At 39.2% G+C, this 20,586-nt stretch overlaps 1 protein-coding gene across 5 annotated transcripts in view; it reads left to right on the forward strand.

The window, feature by feature from the left end:
* Nucleotides 1–20,586, forward strand: part of slc4a5a (solute carrier family 4 member 5a) — a 63,796-nt gene that overhangs the window by 23,811 nt on the left and 19,399 nt on the right. For all 5 annotated transcript variants that reach the window (XM_051950668.1, XM_051950667.1, XM_051950664.1 and 2 more), the window contains 10 exons: nt 3,991–4,143; nt 6,325–6,453; nt 7,525–7,580; nt 9,167–9,324; nt 9,412–9,499; nt 12,233–12,387; nt 12,676–12,804; nt 13,788–13,962; nt 15,726–15,859; nt 19,457–19,728. In XM_051950668.1, the coding sequence (XP_051806628.1) occupies nt 3,991–4,143; nt 6,325–6,453; nt 7,525–7,580; nt 9,167–9,324; nt 9,412–9,499; nt 12,233–12,387; nt 12,676–12,804; nt 13,788–13,962; nt 15,726–15,859; nt 19,457–19,728 (1,449 nt within the window). The remainder of the gene's footprint in view (nt 1–3,990; nt 4,144–6,324; nt 6,454–7,524; nt 7,581–9,166; nt 9,325–9,411; nt 9,500–12,232; nt 12,388–12,675; nt 12,805–13,787; nt 13,963–15,725; nt 15,860–19,456; nt 19,729–20,586) is intronic.

Here is a 20,586-nt window from a genome sequence, read left to right on the forward strand (position 1 = left end):
TTAAAAATAGAGAGGGTGTCTGCCTCCCGAACCCAAACTGGGAGCAGGTTCCACAGGAGAGGCGCCTGATAACTGAAGGCTCTGCCTCCCATTCTACTTTTAGAAATTCTAGGAACAACAAGTAAGCCTGCAGTTTGAGAGCGAAGAGTTCTACTAGGATAATAAGGTACTATCAGATCTTTAAGATATGATGGAGATTGGTTATTAAGAGCTTTATATGTCAGAAGAAGGATTTTAAATTCTATTCTGGATTTAACAGGAAGCCAGTGAAGAGAAGCAAGTATAGGGGAAATATGATCTCTTTTGCTAACTCCTGTCAGTACTCTCGCAGCAGCGTTTTGGATCAACTGTAGATGTTTGAGAGAGCTATTTGGACAACCCGATAATAAGGAATTGCAATAGTCAAGCCTGGAAGTAACAAAAGCATGAACTAATTTTTCTGCATCACTCTGAGACAGAATGTTCCTGATTTTTACAATATTACGCAGGTGAAAAAAGGAAGTCCTACAGACTTGCTTTATGTGTGAGTTAAAGGACATGTCCTGGTCAAAAATAACTCCAAGATTCCTCACAGTAGTACTGGAGGCCAATGTGATGCCATCCAGAGTAACTATTTGCTTTGAAAGCGAGTTTCTAAGATGTTTGGGGCCAAATACAATGACTTCAGTTTTGTCTGAATTTAGCAGTAGGAAGTTAAAAGTCATCCAGGTTTTAATGTCCTTAAGACAATCTTGCAGTCTAGCTAACTGATCAGTTTCATCTGGCTTCATAGATAAATACAATTGTGTGTCATCTGCATAACAATGGAAGTTAATACAATGCTTCCTAATAATATTGCCTAAAGGAAGCATGTATAATGTGAAAAGTATCGGTCCTAAGACAGAACCCTGAGGAACTCCGTGATTAACTTTAGTCTGCTCAGAAGAGTTATTGTTGACATGCACAAACTGGAACCTATCTGATAAGTAGGATTTAAACCAATCCAGTGCTGTCCCTTTAATGCCAATTGAATATTCTAGACGCTGTAATAAAATTTTGTGGTCGATTGTGTCAAACGCTGCACTAAGATCTAACAAAACAAGTATAGAGACTAGTCCATTATCTGATGCTATGAGAAGGTCATTAGTAACTTTCACTAGAGCTGTTTCTGTGCTATGATGCACTCTGAAGCCTGACTGAAACATTTCAAACAAATTATTCCTTTGTAGGTGTTCACACAATTGATTTGCAACTGTTCTTTCCAGAATTTTAGAGAGAAATGGTAGGTTGGATATCGGTCTATAGTTAGCTAACACATCTGGATCTAAAGTGGGCTTTTTAAGCAAAGGTTTGATGACAGCAACCTTAAAAGCCTGTGGTACATAGCCTGTTACTAGAGAGAGATTAATCAGATCTAACATTGAAGAATTAATTAAAGGTAAAATCTCCTTGAAGAGTCTAGTTGGGATAGGATCTAAAAGACATGTTGATGGTTTGGATGTAGAAACTGTTGAAATTAGTTCAGAGAGACATATAGGAGTGAAGAATTCTAAAGATTCATCAGGTCTAACAGCCAATTCAAAAGCATCTGTGACATTTGTAGGAAGGGCCAGATTAATTTTATCTCTAATCAGAACTATTTTATGCGTAAAGAAGCTCATGAAGTCGTTACTGGTTAAAACTAAAGGAATACAAGGTTCAACAGAGCTCTGACTCTTTGTCAGCCTGGCTACAGTGCTAAAGAGAAACCTAGGGTTGTTCTTGTTCTCATCTATTAAAGATGAATAATAAGTTGTCCGGGCATTATGAAGAGCTTTTTTATAGATTACTAGACTATTTTTCCAAGCCACATACACTACCTCTGAATTAGTGGAATACCACTTTCTTTCCAGCTTTCGGGATGCCTGCTTTAAAGTCCGCAGCTGGGAATTATACCAAGGAGCAAGTCTTCTCTGAGATATAACTTTCTTTTTTACAGGTGCAACACTATCAAGAGTTGTACGCAGTGAGGCTGAAGCATTATTAACATAATAATCCACTTCTGTGGGGGTAAAATAATAATATTTGCCTTCTGATTTATCAGTAAATGTTGCTGAAGTAAACAGTGAGGGTATTATTTCCTTAAATTTAGATACTGAATTGTCAGACAAACACCTACTGTAATGATATTTGTTCTCAGCTGCTAAACAATCCTTTACTTTAAATTGAAATGTTATCATAAAATGGTCAGAAAGAAGAGGGTTCTGGGGAAATACTGTTAACTCTTCAATTTCTAAGCCATAAGTCAGGACAAGGTCAAGAGTGTGATTAAAACTATGAGTTGGTTTATTTACATGTTGAGAAAACCCAATTGAGTCTAATAATGAATTAAAAGCTGTTGTAAGGCTGTCACTGTCTACGTCAACATGAATGTTAAAGTCACCCACAATAATAACTTTGTCTGAACTGAGCACTAATTCAGATAAAAAGTCTGAGAATTGAGATAAAAACACAGTTCATGCTCAAAGACCATCTTATGTGGCTGAATCAAAACTATTCTGTCAAGAATACTGGGCCAAAATTACTCCATGGAGATGTAAAAGACTGATCATAAGCTATCACAAACATTTAACTGTGGTTGTTGTTACAGAGGGTAGACCAAACCATCAAGGTTTGTGTTTGTGTGTGTGTGGGTGTGTGTGGGTGTGGGTGGGTGTGTGTGGGTGTGTGTGTGTGGCTGTGTGTGGCTGTGTGTGGGGGGGATTTTTTTTAACAGCCATGATATAGGCTTCCAATAAATGTTCAATAAATCCTCATTGAAAAACTACATGTTGTGTTTTGTGGATTACCTCTGTCTAATATTAAATAAATGAATATTTCAGTGTGAGAAATATGCAAAAATAGAAGATTTCTGCAAATATTTTCTCACAGCACTGTATGTAATTTTGATGCACAGAGACAATTTTTAGGGACTTATTCAGTGCATGAAGAGGGACTTAAACAAAAATAACAAGGCACTCCCCTATAGTGGAAGCTCTTGTTAGGCTTGAGACACTACATAATGTTATGCTTGATTATGAATGATCTTATGCAGCAAACCAACAATGGCCATAAATACAAAATTTCAAAATGTATAAAGAAAACGATGCTTTTTTTATGCATATTGCAATGATGATTTTTCCAGCATTTTTAGTGTTTTCCTACACTACAATACAAGCTTGTTACATTGATGCACTATTTGTCTGAAACCAGGTTCTAATACTGTATGAAATGCATGTATGCATGTCTTAATCTTGTTGATTATATAGCACAGGTTTTCTCTACTTGAGCAAGTGATTGGTGGGATAATTCTAGACCAGTATCAAGTGTACTGGGAAAAAAAAATTGAAGAGTTAATTTGCAAAAACAGGTAACTCCGTTTTATAAATTTTCAGAAAACTCATTTTTTTATTGTTTACTTGAGATAATAATAATAATTTATTTTTTCTCTATTTTGTCATGTATTTTTCTACTGAGTCAAATCCACTCAACTTCAGTTTGATTGATATTATCTCAAGTAAACCATGAAAACGGAGTTATCTGTTTTTGCAAATGAACTCTTCAGTTGCTCAGTAATCATAGATAATAATAGAATAATTATAATCATAGTTGTAGCTCAGGGGCTTATTGCCTTGACTCGATGAAGGTTCTCAGATGTTCAGTCATTGTTTTTAGTTGTTATGTTGTTTTTAAGTAAGAGACGGGTTAATCCTCTGTTATTCACAGTTCCTGGACAATACCTCTTAACGGTGGTGGCTTATGCAGCAAATCAAGATACTGATGATGCACAGTCGCTGTTTTCATACACGACCTGCAGCACTCTCAACAGCTTCAGTGTCACTTGAACTTACAAATTTTGGCTTTAACTTTGTTATTTTGACAACTGTAATGTATAAAGTACTAACAAACTAGAGTGTTACAATAAAGGAATGCTTCTGACAAGGAAGCACATTGCGAAATTCACATTGCAACATTTCTTGTGTGTTTTTCCAGATGACATAATTGAGAGACAGATAGAGGAAGGCATGATATCTCCTGACCTGCGAGAGAAGATCAGCTTTGTCCTGTTAAGAAGACATCGACACCAGACCAAGAAACCAATCCACCGCTCATTAGCTGACATTGGCAAGTCCAGCTCCTCTACCAGTGAGTGTCCCTGCCTGTGCTGTTGTACAGTCAACTAGATCTAAATTAACATGCCAGGACCAGTGTTCCCTCTAGGATGAGAGATAAATGACTGACAGATTTCACAAAATAATAATTATCATGTCAGTTATCAGACACTGCTTTGTTTCTTTCCTTTGTTCTAAATTATTTCCATGATGCATATTACTACACACACTGTTGCACAGCATGCATTATGACATGCCATCACATTAAATATCACTGTACCTCCCTGAGATGTAGCCATTTCTTTTCTTTGTCAATGATTGGTCTGCTCTGTTCTAACATATACACACGTGGACAAAATTGTTGGTACCCCTCAGTTAAAGAAGGAAAAACCCACAATTCTCACTGAAATCACTTGAAACTCACAAAAGTAACAATAAATAAAAATTTATTGAAAATTAAATAATCAAAAACAGCCATTACTTTTGAATTGTTGATTAACATAATTATTTAAAAAAACAAACTAATGAAACAGGCCTGGACAAAAATGATGGTACCTCTATAAAAGATTGAAAACTATTTGACCAGAGTGACATGATTAACTCAGGTGTGTCATTTAATTGACATCACAGGTGTTTCCAAACTCATAATCAGTCAGTCTGCCTATTTAAAGGGAGACAAGTAGTCACCCTGCTGTTTGGTGAAAAGGTGTGTACCACACTGAACATGGACAACAGAAAGCGAAGGAGAGAATTGTCCCAGGACATCCGAAAAAAAATGATAGACAAACATCTTAAAGGTAAAGGCTATAAGACCATCTCTAAACAGCTTGAAGTTCCTGTGACAACAGTGGCTCATATTATTCAGAAGTTCAAGACTCACGGGACAGTAGCCAACCTCCCTGGACGTGGCCGCAAGAGGAAAATTGATGACAAATTGAAGAGACGGATCGTTCGAATTGTATCCAAAGAGCCCAGAGCAACCTCCAAAGAAATTAAAGGTGAACTCCAAGGCCAAGGTACATCAGTGTCAGATCGCACCATTCGTCGTTTGAGCCAAAGTGGACTTCATGGGAGACGACCAAGGAGGACACCACTGCTGAAAAAAACTCATAAAAAAGCGAGACTGGAATTTGCAAAAATGCATGTTGACAAGCCACAAAGCTTCTGGGAGAATGTCCTTTGGACAGATGAGACCAAACTGGAGCTTTTTGGTAAGGCACATCAACTCTATGTTCATAGACTCAAAAACCAAGCATACGAAGAAAAGAACACTGTCCCTACGGTGAAACATGGAGGAGGCTCAGTAATGTTTTGGGGCTGCTTTGCTGCATCTGGCACAGGGTGTCTTGAAAGTGTGCAAAGTACGATGAAATCTGAAGACTATCAAGGCATTCTGGAGAGAAATGTACAGCCAGGTGTCAGAAAGCTTGGTCTCAGTCGCAGGTCATGGGTCTTCCAACAGGACAACGATCCAAAACACACAGCCAAAAACACCCAAGAATGGCTGAGAGAAAAGCGTTGGACTATTCTAAAGTGGCCTTCTATGAGCCCAGATCTGAATCCCATTGAACATATGTGGAAGGAGCTGAAACATGCCATTTGGAGAAGACACCCATCAAACCTGAGACAACTGGAGCTGTTTGCTCATGAGGAGTGGGCCAAAATACCTGTTGACAGCTGCAGAACGCTCATTGACAAATACAGAAATCGTTTAATTGCAGTGATTGCCTCAAAAGGTTGTGCAACAAAATATTAAGTTATGGGTACCATCATTTTTGTCCAGCCCTATTTCATTAGTTTGTTTTTTTAAATAATTATGTTAATCAACAATTCAAAAGTGATGGCTGATTTTGATTATTTAATTTTCAATAAATTTTTATTTATTGTTACTTTTGTGAATTTCAAGTGATTTCAGTGAGAATTGTGGGTTTTCCTTCTTTAACTGAGGGGTACCAACAATTTTGTCCACGTGTGTATTTCGATGTCTCAGAAATTTACTATGCATATATTTAACTCCTGGTAAATGAATGAACGCTCTCCTGCAGTCAGTGAGGCTCATATCCTCCACAGGGGATGTATTAATGTTGGATGAGTTAATTACCACTCTAACATTTCCACATCTCATCAGGGCAGGGCACATACTGCTCAATAAATCATAAAGCATCACCTCCAACCACTCTGTTGCTGTTTGTGTCTGTTTCAATTTCCTTGTCAGATCGTAATGCAGGGACTCGAGGTGGACTGGGTCCAGGACCAGGGCCAGGTATGGGGTCGGTGACCAACTTTAACCGATCCACAGAGGACCTCCAAATGAAACAGCAGCCGACAAACTATGGCCGTCTGCGTGAGTGATAGGTTTAGATTCATGTGAAACTGTGTTTTTCTTTGTTTTTTTGGCAGTTAATGATTTTTGTGGTCACACATTCAATGTAAAAATCATGAAGATGGATTTGATGAGCTGCCAGAAACCAGTCGCTCTCTTATCAGAGTTAGATGGTGTTTACATCTGTATTTATTTGCTCAAAAGCCATCTGTCATTAGAATGTTGAACACTGGATCCACCACATAAAAGTAGTTTTTCTTACCGCTCACAGCTTGTAAGAATTACGGCTGCTGAAGTCTTCAGAATTTAAATAGTATGTTTCCCTTTATAGGTAAAATAACACATTAGAACCGATATCTTTTTCTCTCAGTTCTCCCATCTTCAACCAGCATCTTAAAACCAATCACATGATTTGGACAGCAAGAAGATAAAGTTTACTTATCTTCAATCGAGGCCTTTGTCCTTGATTTTTCCCTCTGAAATCATTACGCCCTAACTACTAAGTTGACCTTGTATTATGCCCAGTGTGGTTAAAATTGAAAGGGGGAAAGCGGAACAAAAAAGGACTTTACTTTTTGTATTTTTTGCTGACTGTGTCATTGTACTTGTATCTTTTCAAATCATATCTTTATTTGAATTGACAAATCCGACTTTATTTTATTGCTACATTACACTCTCTCCACATTTTTAGGTACATAACTCAACAGGTTTAATACAATGTCTAAAACATGAGCTCAGGTTGTTGTTCACACTGGAGGGTTTATTATGAAGGTCACATGTTTTAATGGACACATACATTCATAATAATGTACATAAAATACAGGCAGAACATTGGAAACACCTCTACATATAATACAGCTAGATACAGCAGCATCACTAACTATGACCTCAATGTTAAAGTCTGATTCAGAGGATTTTCTGATTTTCAAAACCCTGACCCACGTAGCCATCATAAAAGTACATGTAAATTTTATTACATTAAATTTTGCAGATGAGCCTAATATAGTGGCCACTGAATGTAGATGACAATGTTAGAGCTTAAATGATGTGAAGTATGTAGATGTAAGATGTTATAACTGCTTTACCTTCCAGGTCATGCTCAGAGTAGGAGTATGAATGATATTGCAGATACTCCCAGCTCCGACCAGGTGAGTTATTTCTGTGATCAGCCATTCATTCTTTGCATCGAGTGTTTCACAGCTTTTGATGTTTTATACAAAAATGTGTTTTGTACTTGTGTCAGTTGCGTAGGTTTATCCTATGATGATCTAATTACTTTTTATGTATTTTAAACAGCACATTTCTATTTACATGCATGACAGCCATCTCTGGAGTGTATACTCATGTCCCACTATTGCTTTCCATTATTGGAGAGATGACCTATCTTATGTCTCAGTAAGGTGAATTGGTTGAATTGGTGTTTCTCTGGTTTTGTAAGAGCCTCTGTCATAACTGCCATCAATCTTTCATTGCAGTTGCTGGAGAAGGTGACAGCAAGTGTTAGAGGAATGTGCAAAATACATAACTCACTCATTAGTGGAACCGATGCCATAATGTGGTTTAAACCTGGCGATACATGCTTGGCCCGCTGCAAGGGCGTGTTGTTATTGCTCAGATTAAGTTTACTGTGATTTGAAATAGACAGGTCAGGATTAAGTGTAATTCACTGTTCAGACAGATGTACAAAAATGAATAAATGAGAATTTGAGAGTGTTATGATGTGGACTGAGAACTTTATCTGTGACTATGAGGACGAGTTGTCCAGTTTCTAGATATCCAGTGATGAGAGGATAGCTGTATGTTCAGATTGTATTTGCAGACTCTCAGTAGGTCACATGTGACAATGGACAAGTGATAGTTTGTTACTGTGTGTATTTGTGCTTGTGTTTGTGTCAGTATTGAGCTGGCACTGGGGAAAACATGGATCTCATTGTCCTGTCCACGTGCTTTGCGCTCACATGCAGCTACATATTCGGACTATGGGTTATTGACAAGGCTCTCCATTGAGTGTTATTGTGCTTCTGTTCAATTTCCTGCCACACCTTAACATGCAATTAGACAAGTCGGGTTGGCTTGCCATGGTTATTTTTTCAGTCACAGCTGTGTCAGTGGATATCTGTTTTTAGGTTTCATGCTTGTGAAACTGCAGGCTTGTTGCCTTCCGAACATCTGCTGATTTAACGATGCCCTCCCAGACTGATCTTTCAGGTTCAGAGAAACTGTTAGTAACAAATGCTGAGGAATTAAAACTTCAACGATCCCTGTAGGCAGCTCTGGTCAGGGCAGTAACACATATTGACAGAACAAACGCATCCAGGGCTGTCAGTGACAAGTCATTTCTTTCGTACAATACCAAATAATGTGGCAAAAATACTCCCTATAGCCTAAAGCGATATATTTAAAGAACTGACTTTGTTTTCCTGCTGCAGCATTTTTAAGTTATCACAACACAACAAATCCTCAAATTTTCCTAAAGTGATAGATGATTACCCACTTTAGTTTGTGATAAGTCTCTGTGTAATTGTTTCAGCCCTAAAAACATGTCAATTATGTACATGATTCCAAGTAATAAATATGAGGTAAAAGAATGCCACAAAAAACAGAAAGAAAAAAACATGAATTGTGATGACACCAAAAAGGTTCGAATTATCCCATAGTAATGGTACAATCTCTACTCCAACAACAAGATAAAAGTCCCACCATGTCCCTGACTTTGTTCCTCCATTTTCTGTAGCTGAAAAACAAATTCATGAAGAAGATCCCCAGAGATGCAGAGGCATCCAACGTCTTAGTCGGTGAAGTAGATTTCCTCAACAAACCTTTTGTGGCTTTTGTCCGCCTGGCCCAAGCTACAACACTAGGAGGTCTGACAGAGGTTCCTGTCCCCACCAGGTGAGATGATCTGAAATATCACTGTTTCTCTGCAACAGACATCTGCCATCCCAACACGTATTTCAAATGTGTTTCTCCTCTTTACAGATTCCTGTTCATTCTCTTGGGACCCCAAGGAAAGGCCAAATCATACAATGAGATTGGCCGAGCCATAGCGACCCTAATGGTGGATGATGTAAGTGTCATTGTGTATTAAAATGCTTCCACAACATCCCTCTTTATTAATATGCACATGCTAATATACAGTGGTGGCCAAAACTTTAGACCAAAGTACAAAACTGAATGTTATTGCATCAAACTATTCCATGCAATCTTGACATATTTACTGTGAATTACCCATTCAAATTCACATTTATTAACATCACAATTGAATTTTTTTTACGCATAACTAAAGAGAAAGAAAATGTTTTCTAAATTCCAGGTGGTCTAAACTTATGAGCGTTTTGTTTGTGCTTCAATATGTAAAGAAATTAGTCCTAAACTGAGGTATTTAACAACTACCAATAATATAGTCATGTCAATATTTTTTAGGGTATCCCTTCTGCTTGATGACTTCTTGCAGCCTGCGAGGCATGGACTCTACCAGTTTTCTGCAGATGTCTCCAGTAATTTTTGACCAGGTTGACTGACAGTCTTCCCACAGCTCCTCTTCATTTTTTATATGAGTGGACTTGTCCGATAGTGATTAAGGATTTCCCACAGGTTTTCAATGGGTTTCAAGTCTGGAGACTGTGGTTGCCACTCCAAAACTTTAAACTTCTTCTTGTTCAGCCGCTACTTGGTCTTCTTTGCTGAATGCTTCAGGTCGTTATCATGCTGGAAAATGCCTCGTTGATGCCCTAATAGCTTCTTCATACTCGGTACAGCTTGCCATTGTGTAGTGTAGAGTAGTTTTACAATGTTCAAGCAAAGTTGCATGTGAAGAGCTGCAGTGAGTGGAGAAAAAGTTAGACTTTATAGAACTAAACATTCTAGAGGAAGCTACAGTGTTACATCTAAGCCATTGCAACTTACATTCAACCATATAGGTAACTATAGATGATGATAATCTCAATTTTGCAGTAACACTGATTTTGTCACAATAGTGTCATGGTTCTGTAGATGGCTGTGTCAATTAGAGCATTTGTTTGGGTAAATTTCAGTAAACTGTCTCCACTATTACCATCAAATATACAACACGGTCTCACGGGGATTCGTGAAACTGTCACGTCAGTTTTTGTTTCGGTTTCGTGCGCACCAACACGATGTCGTCATGTTTTTCGTGCCGCTCACCATGAGCGAAACCCGCTGTGGTAATCACATCTGAAAGTGGTTTATACCGGCGGATTCATGACGATCTAAGCTGTCCATCGGTGTTTGCGGCCGCTGCGGCCGCCACTGCGGCCGCCGGACATTCTTTGAATTCCTATGCAAATTAGGCGGATTCATGACGATTTAAGCTGTCCATCGGCGGCGGCCGCAGCAGCGGCCGCAGCGGTGGCCGCAAACGCCGATGGACAGCTTAGATCGTCATGAATCCGCCTAATTTGCATAGGAATTCAAAGAATGTCCGGCGGCCGCAGTGGCGGCCGCAGCGGCGGCCGCAACAGCGGCCGCAAACGCCTATGGACAGCTTAGATCGTCATGAATCCGCCGGTATAAACCACTTTCAGATGTGATTACCACAGCGGGTTTCGCTCGTGGTGAGCGGCACGAAAAACATGACGACATCGTGTTGGTGCACACGAAACCGAAACAAAAACTGACGTGACAGTTTCACGAATCCCCGTGAGACCGGGCTGAAATATATCACCATCTCCTTCAAGATTAATTTAGATACCTTTGGTCAGTCCTTAACTTTCCATATGTCAATATCATCAGGTCAAACTTGCAACTTATCAAAAACATTGTTTTATAATCAAATGTCTACGAAAATACTGACACTGCCATGACCCCCAAACATACTTTGTGCAAAATGCTACCGCTAACATTCTGAACTACAATACTGAGTCTAGTAAACAGCTAAATTTAGGTATGTTAGCATTCCCACTGTGATCATGTCAACACATTAACTTAAATGGACCCTCACTGAGTCGCTGTCATGGCTAGAGACTCTTTGTTCGTTTTTTTGCCAAGACTTTCTGCTAATGTTTCCAGTTCAGTCAATGGCAAAATGGTCTCTGTGTTTATTCTTGTGCTCATTGTTTCTGAAAATATCCTTAAAAATTGTCTGGCTTTAATTGTAAAACTTTTGTCTTAATAAGTAATTCAATTTAAGTGTGAATCGTTTCTATATTTTATTCAGCAACATAAAATGGGCCCAGAATGAAATCCATCATGCAGCTGGATTAAAGTCAATCTAGAAATTGGGCAGCATAGTGGAAAATTCTCTAACAGATTCAGTGACTTTTCTACAGACCACTTGGCTGTTTGTAGTATGGTGGGAGTGAGAAAATTAATAAAGGTGCCACATACCACTTGTAAGAAAGTATATGTGTCATTCCCAGGCTTCAGATGCCTGCTGCTTTCAATTTTAAAAAGTTTCACTTGGTCCATACTTGTTTTTAGTTTACCGCCCCAATGACCTTTGCAGTGTGTTTGTCTTTGCAGTGGACAGTGACCATTTATAAAACTAGAATTTGACCAGCAACTAGTGCCAACTAGAACGAGCCCTTTGACTTTTCTTCTATAATGGTCCTGTGCACTTGGCTCATTGTCTTTCTAGGACATGATTAGCTGCTGACTGGCATTTGTTTTTGAATGCAATCCAACAGTCAGATGTCGATATAGCTTCAGCAATTTATGTTCAGTGTATCTCTAGAGGTCATCGAAGAGGATGGTTAGATCCCAGTTATTAGAGCAGCACATATTGATTACTATCACCCTGATATACTGAAAATCTTTTACTTTCTCTCTCTCTCCCTCCTAGCTGTTCAGTGATGTAGCCTACAAGGCCAGAGATCGAGAGGACCTCATCGCAGGTATAGATGAGTTTTTAGATGAAGTGATTGTGCTTCCACCTGGAGAATGGGATCCCAAAATCCGCATTGAGCCACCCAAGAAAGTCACCTCAGCTGACAAAAGGTTAAAATCTGACTAACTACCTCAGTAATACTTAAAAACAATATTATTCGGTCAAAGTTGTGGAATTACAGCACTACATATTGCTCCTTGAATCAATGCAACAGTTTAGAGTTAATACAGGGTTAACTCGTGTCTCCATGTCAGCAAGCACCAGGCGCAGTTTGAAGGGTGAAAAGCTTATGAAACATCTCCTACATACCTATGCAACAGTCCTATAATAAGTGTATATGACTGAAGTGATATGCTTCTTATTTACTTACATCTGTGGCATGTGTACAATTTCTGCAGGAAGTCGGTGTTTTCCTTAAATGAGCTGGGACAGATGAACGGTACAGCTGGAGGAGCAGGAGGAATGGCTGAGGATGAAGAGATGCCTGCTCAACATGAGCTCGGAGAAGAGCTGGCATTCACTGGACGGTATTATGTCAAGGCCACTTGGCAAAACTGCTGAAAGGCTTGGGCCAAATGCTACCAGCCTGGCATATGGAAGGGAAATTTGATATGAAACAATCAAAACCTAGCAAAGTAGGCAAATTATTTGGGTGACCACTCAACTCCCCACAAGACGCAGATGCTCCCTAATGAGCACTTTAGCTACAACAAACAATGTTCAGTCAAATGAGCAGCCAGCTTCCTTGTTTTAGAGCAGGCCTTTATCTCTATTTCCCTCTGTGTGTCACTATAATTGGTCACATTTTATTATAAAGCCTCATTTTGATCCGCCTCAGTTTAACTTGTTAAAGTTATGACATTCCTCTGGTAATACAAAGCATTTCCTGTCAGATTATCAAATCTAAAGTTTTGTCACCTTTCAGCCTTAATTTCTTAATAAGGTTTTTATTGTGAATCTGTTTGAGACATACCATAAGCAACATCAGAAACAAAGAATCACATGCTAGCATTGTACAATAATACTTTAGATGAGTTATCCAGAACAACAAATTATGGGACATTGTTCTTTATTTGACAGGCAATAGAAGTTTAACCTCCCCTGTTTTTTTCCCCAACTTGTATTTAGGGACTGACCTTTTTCTATGTAACCACATCCCAGGCTATTATCAGAGAACCAGCTTTTCTATAATTAAGTGGTTTGTTTGTTTTTTAATCTGAGGAAATACAGTAAATTTAAAAAGTCTTCATTTAAAAAAAAGGTCAGCTTAAACAGTGAGTCAAAACTCAATACAGCTTTGAAAGGTTTTAGAAAGTACACTTAGACTCTGACCTCTCTTGTCTACACATGTGCCCAGATATCACTTTAAGTCATTTTGTAAGTATCCCATCCACTCATGGGAAATGACAGGCTCTGTACTATCCTGCCTTAGTGAAAATCGTATGTGTCATAGTGAGAAGCAGATTGTGTAAAGCATCCTAACCACTGTCAACCTGTCAATGTGCAAAAGCTTCTGTGGTGGCCTGTACCTGGACATAAAGCGGAAATTGCCGTGGATACCAAGTGATTTCTACGAGGGCTTTCACATTCAGTCCATCTCTGCTGTGCTCTTCATTTACTTGGGTTGCATCACCAACGCCATCACTTTCGGTGGTCTCCTGGGAGACGCTACTGACAACTACCAGGTAATACAGAGGCCCAAACAAGAATTATAACAAGAATGTTTATTTCAGATTATACAAACTAGATTTATTAATATGGTAAGTAGTTTTCACAGAGAGATACTATCAAAATTTGTTTCTAGCTTTGCACTACACAATATATTACCTTACACGATTAGGTGGTGTAATGGAAAACAAGGAACAGTTCCTACAGTGGTAGTTTGCAATTGTTATGGTATTGTGCCTGAAAGTTGCAGAACAATGCATATGTATTTTGTAGTCCCTCTACTACACAAGTAGAGGGACATGACACAGAGGAGTCCAGAGCCTAAACATATCTAGATTATCTACTGAGGCCAAGTGTTGTTCACATTTAACATTACTGGAAAGGCTTTCACAGAGAACCAAATATAAATACAGGCAAGTAGCAGCACTAGATTAGAATCAAGTGGTGTCAGCTCAGGAAGTTCAAGTGTAATTTGTGTGTCATATTTATGAAGTTAGGTCAGATATATAATCAGTCTTAAGCTGCACACAGCTATTTTTTGACACAAGTGACAGTGTTTTCCTCTGTGTAATTTAGTTTGTCCAGAGACAGATAACCTATTTCAGTGTGTCAGTCTTCTTTATGTGTGAGGAAAAACTACAGGATACCATCATTAATTTACTTGACTGCTCAGTCAGGAAACAGTGATGATCCATTAATAAGAAGAGTGTCTGACAAATGAGCCTTAGAGTCTACTGGACTATAAGTATTTTTAGGTTTTTATAATTAGATCAGGTTTCCATTTTTTCAATGTGTCCATGAGTGCCTTTGCACCAACTGATACATACACCAGTCAGCCACAACGTTATGACCACTGACAAGTGAACTAAATAACATTGGTCATATTGGTACTATAATAATAATAATAATAATGATAATAATAATAATAATAATAATACATTTTGTTTGTAAGGGCCGTTCTTGATACCCTTGGTTGCTTTACAGGAAAATGTGTTCTGCTAGAAAACCTTAAATTTTGGCATCTATGTTGACAAGACTTAGACACCTAAATAAACGTTGTCCCAGAACATAAGAAGGAGTGGTCCTTCATGCAAATAACAATCCCAAATGTCACTCGCCTATCCAGCAGGAAAATGCACCCCACCACATCACAAAAATGTCAGTCAGGAACATCTCGGGGAACATGGCAGTTGCCCAAGATGTTGGTTTGTCCTTCAAACTTCCTAGACCCCATTCTGATCAAGCATCAACAGGATGCAGGGAAACAAGTTTGATTCCCAGAGGCCTCACTGCACAACCCAGAGTACCGAAAGGATCCACTGCCAACGTACTGGTGACAGACCCCATAGGACACAATGAGAGGTCCTCTAATCTAGGGCCAATGGTTCCGAGCATTGTTGACGACATAAGGGCGACCAACACATTATTTGGCAGGTGGTCATAATGATATGCCTGATCGGTACACAAACAATGTGCACACAAACACAGCTCCATACAGGAATAGTTTCAAAGAGGTGCTTGGTCTTGCACTCATTCAAGCTGAAATACAACATCTGGACACTGTTTAATGTCTGATGAATCCAAACAAAGCTGTCACTATCTCACACTCACACCTATTAACACACTGCTTTGTTTTTATCATTATTCTTCTTTTCCTCTCATCTGACGTTGAATTTGCTGACTTAATTAGCACCATGACACAGCACTTCTTTCTCAACTGTCATGTCAACTTGCTTTGTGAATCTGAACTATTCCTGTCTTTCTTTTCCTCTTTTAATAGGGTGTCATGGAGAGCTTCCTGGGTACAGCCTTGGCAGGTTCTGTCTTCTGCCTCTTCAGCGGGCAGCCCCTCATCATTCTCAGCTCCACTGGACCCATCCTCATCTTTGAGAAGCTCCTTTTTGAATTCAGCAAGTAAGCTTCTTTCAAGCAAACTGAACCTACCATCATAGTGCTGTGTGCACCCTCCTTAATGTCAAAACAACACAAACATTTTTGTGACCCCACCATATTATTAAATGTGTGATTGCATTGCTCAGAATGAAGACTTCCAATCAAAATGCTACTTACAGTATATCTAGCTTTGATTTCCTTCAGGTTTGAATTTACAGCATATTCACTGAAAACCTGTTTTGCTAGATGAACAGAGATGAGTGGTTTTTACCTTTACCCCAATTCGCAGGCTGCTGTATCCAGACGACAGTTTTAGTAGGTCTTATTGGACTTTGATCTTAAATCTCAAGGCAATAACTTTGAAATTTAAACATGTCAATTAAATATACTCCTACACACGAGTCAAATTACTTCTCAAATTTTGACCTTCTAATACACAATGATCCAGTAAAATAAATTATATAGACAAGGTACTTCAAAAGGCTTACCAGAAAACATCACTGGAGAAAGATTGTCCATCAGGATAATCTCTCTTCAAGTGCAAGTTTCACGATCTCTTCGCTGAAGAAGGTCACATCTTGAATTTCCAGATAATCCTTTACAGCATGCAGGATTCATCATCACTCTGAAATTGGTCACTACACAAGTGGGATTTTAGTTTGGGGGCGACAGTTCAAAGTCACATTTGGCTGCTTCTGCCATCTGTACTGTGTGGGTGGATGGAGCATTGTCCTGGAGCAATAGCAGCAAGCTCCAAGCTTTTTCCCCTTTTTTCTTTGATATCTTCTTTTAGTTGTCACAATTCTGATGCATAGTAGGTGGTTTAATCCTTTTACAAGAAGCCAATCAACCAATCATGAGCATTCCTTTTACTGCCCCAAAACACACTCGCTAACACCTTGCCGACAGATGCCACTTGCTTGAGCTTTTTGGAAGCCGGAGACACTGACAACACAACAAAATGACAACACAACACTGTGTTGTCATTTTTGGGTTGTAATAATAGAATCAAAGCAAATGATGTCTCATCCTAGATCAAAAATGTTCTGAGGAATTAGGTTGGATCAGCCTGAAAACAAGACAAAAGCATTCTCGAAATTTTAATTCTCTTTCATTTCTGACCTGGGCTCCCATCTTGCAAACAGTTTTATACCCACCAGACGTCAAAACAGCCTACACTGAGCCAACACTGATGTCCACGGTTTCCGCTATGCGTGTTACATTCCTGGACACCAAGACTCAGATGCAGACAATGAAAACCCGATGACAGAATTTGAATACAGAATACAGAAGTAACAATTTTCAGAGAAACAGACCTGACCAAACTGAGAGTCGCTAAACTGAGGAAGAACCCAAAAGGGGTTGAGATAAACAACTACTAAAACTAGGACCATAAACTAGTTGGGTAAAGGTGGAAAGATATCACAGATTTGGACTTCCGGCATCAATAACTCATGAGATATAAGTTGTCAAAACATAAACGATGCCTCTTTCAAATCGTTGTAAGCTAGACAATGTGCGACAAGGCCATTTTTATCAAAAGTCGCTGTCTTTCAAACTGCAGAAATAACATTGGTGTCTATGCGCAGCCGGCGGTGCGCATAACAGGGACTGTCTCCAAATAGCAAAAACCGCTGCAACAGCGAAAAGAGGCACTACACAAATATTCAATAACTTTACTCTTATACACTGTAGAACCCACCAAAATAACTGTAGCCATGAATGGGCTCCGGCTGGTCATACTACAACCCTTGCTTTGGTGCTAAATTAAAAATAATAATTTTTAGGAATTTTCATTATTATTTATTATTATTTTATTAGTAATAAAATTCAGTAACTTCACTCTTACAGTGTAGAGTCACTAAAATCACTGGAGCCTTCAATTGTCTCCTGCTGGTCATACTACAATAGGCTTGGGCCTGGGATCTTTCTGCATGGAGTTTGCATGTTCTCCCTGTGCATGCGTGGGTTTTCTCCGGGCACTCCGTCTTCCTCCTACAGTCCAAAAATATGCTGAGGTTAATTGGTTACTCTAAGTTGCCCGTAGGTGTGAATGTGAGTGTGATTGTTTGTCTGTAAATGTAGCCCTGCAACAGACTGGCGACCTGTCCAGGGTGTCCCCTGCCTTCACCCGAGTCAGCTGAGATAGGCTCCAGCACCCCCCACAACCCTAGTGAGGATAAAGCGGTGATTAGAGAATGGATGAACAATAATGGTGTCTGCAAAAGTTTGGGCACCCTGCAGAGTTAATACCTTGTACTGCCCCCTTTGGCAAGTATCACAGCTTGTAAACACTTTTTGTAGCCAGCTAAGGGTCTTTCAATTCTTGTTTGAGGTATCTTCACCCATTCTTCCTTACAACAGTCTTCCAGTTCTTTGGAAACTTCTGGCTGTCTGTCACACACTGCTCTTTTGAGATCTATCAATAGATCTTCAATTATGTTGAGGACAGGAGATTGTGAAGGCCATGGCAAAACCTTCAGTTTTTCGCCTCTTGATGTAATCCACCATGGATATTGAGGTGCGTTTAGGATTATTATCCATTTAGGATCATTATCCATTATCCATTCTACTCGTGAAATGTTCCCTGTGCCACTGGCTACAATACAACCCCAAAGCATGATTGATCCACTCCCATGCTTAACATTGGACAGAGGTTCTTTTCATTAAATTCTGTGCCCTTTCTTCTCCAAACATACCTTTGCTCATTCCGGCCAAAAAGTTCTATTGTAACCTCACTGGCCCACAGAACTTGTTTCCAAAATGCATCAGGCTTGTCTATATATTCATTTGCAAACTTTAAACGCTGATTTTTGTGGTGCGGACGTAGAATAGGTTTTCTTCTGATGATTCTTCCAAGAAGACCATATTTGTACAAGTACCTCTTTATAGTGGAAGAGTGTACCACAACTCCAGTGTCTGCCAGATCTTTCTGGAGGGATCGTGCAGTCAAACGTGGGTTTTGACTTGCTTTTCTCACAATCCTGCGAGCTGTTCTGTCTGATATTTTTCTTGCTCTTACAGATCATGCTTGAACTTCCACTGTTCTTGATGACTGCTATTTCTTAATTACATTCCGAACAGAGGATATTGGCATCTGAAAATGCTTTGCTATCTTCTTATAGCCTTCTCCTGCTTTGTGAGCGTCAACTATTTTCAGTTTCAGTGTTCTACTGCCCAAACTTTCGATCCCCACTGCACGTCTGAGTACCAAAGCATACTCAGATGTCTGTGTTGGATCTTTTGGTGCTTTCACAGAAGAGGTTTCTAATCTGACACAAATGAGTCTAAGACCTTCTGGTGTGAATTCCCGTCCTTTTCTGTAATGAAGCTTGTCTTTTTCAACACAACACCAACATTTATGTATACTGCAGTTGTACTATTAATAATACAGAATGGCTATTCTAAGATAAAGCATATATGAGCGTTATGACTAGTCACTTGCAAGAAGCTTTGTTTCCAAGAAATTTTTACACTATTAACATCTTCACGTTCTAACCACATAGAAAGTATGCTAAAATGCACCCATTATATGATATTTATATGTTTGTTTGCTGTATTCTCGACCCCTCTTCATCAATGCATTCAACATGCTTCTCTTACCTCTTACTTCCAAAGGAACAACAGCATAGATTACATGGAGCTGCGTCTGTGGATCGGCATCCATTCCTGCCTGCAGTGCTTCATTCTTGTAGCTACAGATGCCAGTTACATTATCAAATACATGACGCGCTTCACAGAAGAGGGCTTCTCCAGTCTCATCTCCTTCATTTTCATCTCTGATGCCATCAAGAAAATGGTGGGCTCCTTCAAATATTATCCCATCAACACCGACTTCAAGCCCGACTACGTGACCACCTACAAGTGCGAGTGCCTGGCTCCAGACCCGAGTGAGTTCACCCCTTGGCTCAGGGAGACAAAGGGGGAATTGTCCAGCAGAAGGCAGTGTGGCCAAAAGTGGCCTTTGGGACTCATTATGTCAACATGTCAGGCAGATTGTAGAAGAGAGCAGACCCACCTGTAAAGAGTTTATCTCACCCTTTATTTATACACACTGAAAACGTTCATCTATCATGTTTCACTCCATATTCATGACCTAACTACCTAACTTTTTCCAAACTTAAATCAGTTTACAGTAAAGTAATAATTTAATTTATGCTACTGCCAGTCATTTTTCTAAACAAACTATGCACTGGTTCACAGCGCAGGCCCTGCTGTTGGGCTTGGCTCATTTTCAGTATGTAGAAATAAATGGATGTTGGAGACTTAATGTGTTAGTTAAATGTCCAGACAGCATTTTTTAAATGGTTTAAAGTGGTTGAACAAATACATTCAACACTATAATAAACACCTCTAGTGAGGACTCAACTACATCTAAATCAAAATCGCGATGGCAGTTGTTGGTTGTCTGCATATATTTCCAGGGTATTGTCAGTCAAATATGATTCAACATCACCCACAGATTCCTGATATTACAGATTATTTTAGACATTAGAGTATTTGAGTTAAACAATACCAATCTGAACAATAACATTTCATAATTTCCCCAGATTCAGAGGCCTACACTGTGACTACAGTACAAAGGCAATAATGTGCATGTTTGGCAGCAGTGTGTATGAGTAGAATACACAGATACAACCTACTGCACATGTATCTCCAAGTGGAGCATAGGAATACCAACTACGTCTTTTTAAATCTGTGTCCACAGCTGGGAATGTGCTAATAATACCAAAGTACCAAATATATAT

Source organism: Acanthochromis polyacanthus, chromosome 7, assembly GCF_021347895.1.
Source record: "Acanthochromis polyacanthus isolate Apoly-LR-REF ecotype Palm Island chromosome 7, KAUST_Apoly_ChrSc, whole genome shotgun sequence".
Lineage (NCBI taxonomy): Eukaryota > Metazoa > Chordata > Actinopteri > Pomacentridae > Acanthochromis > Acanthochromis polyacanthus.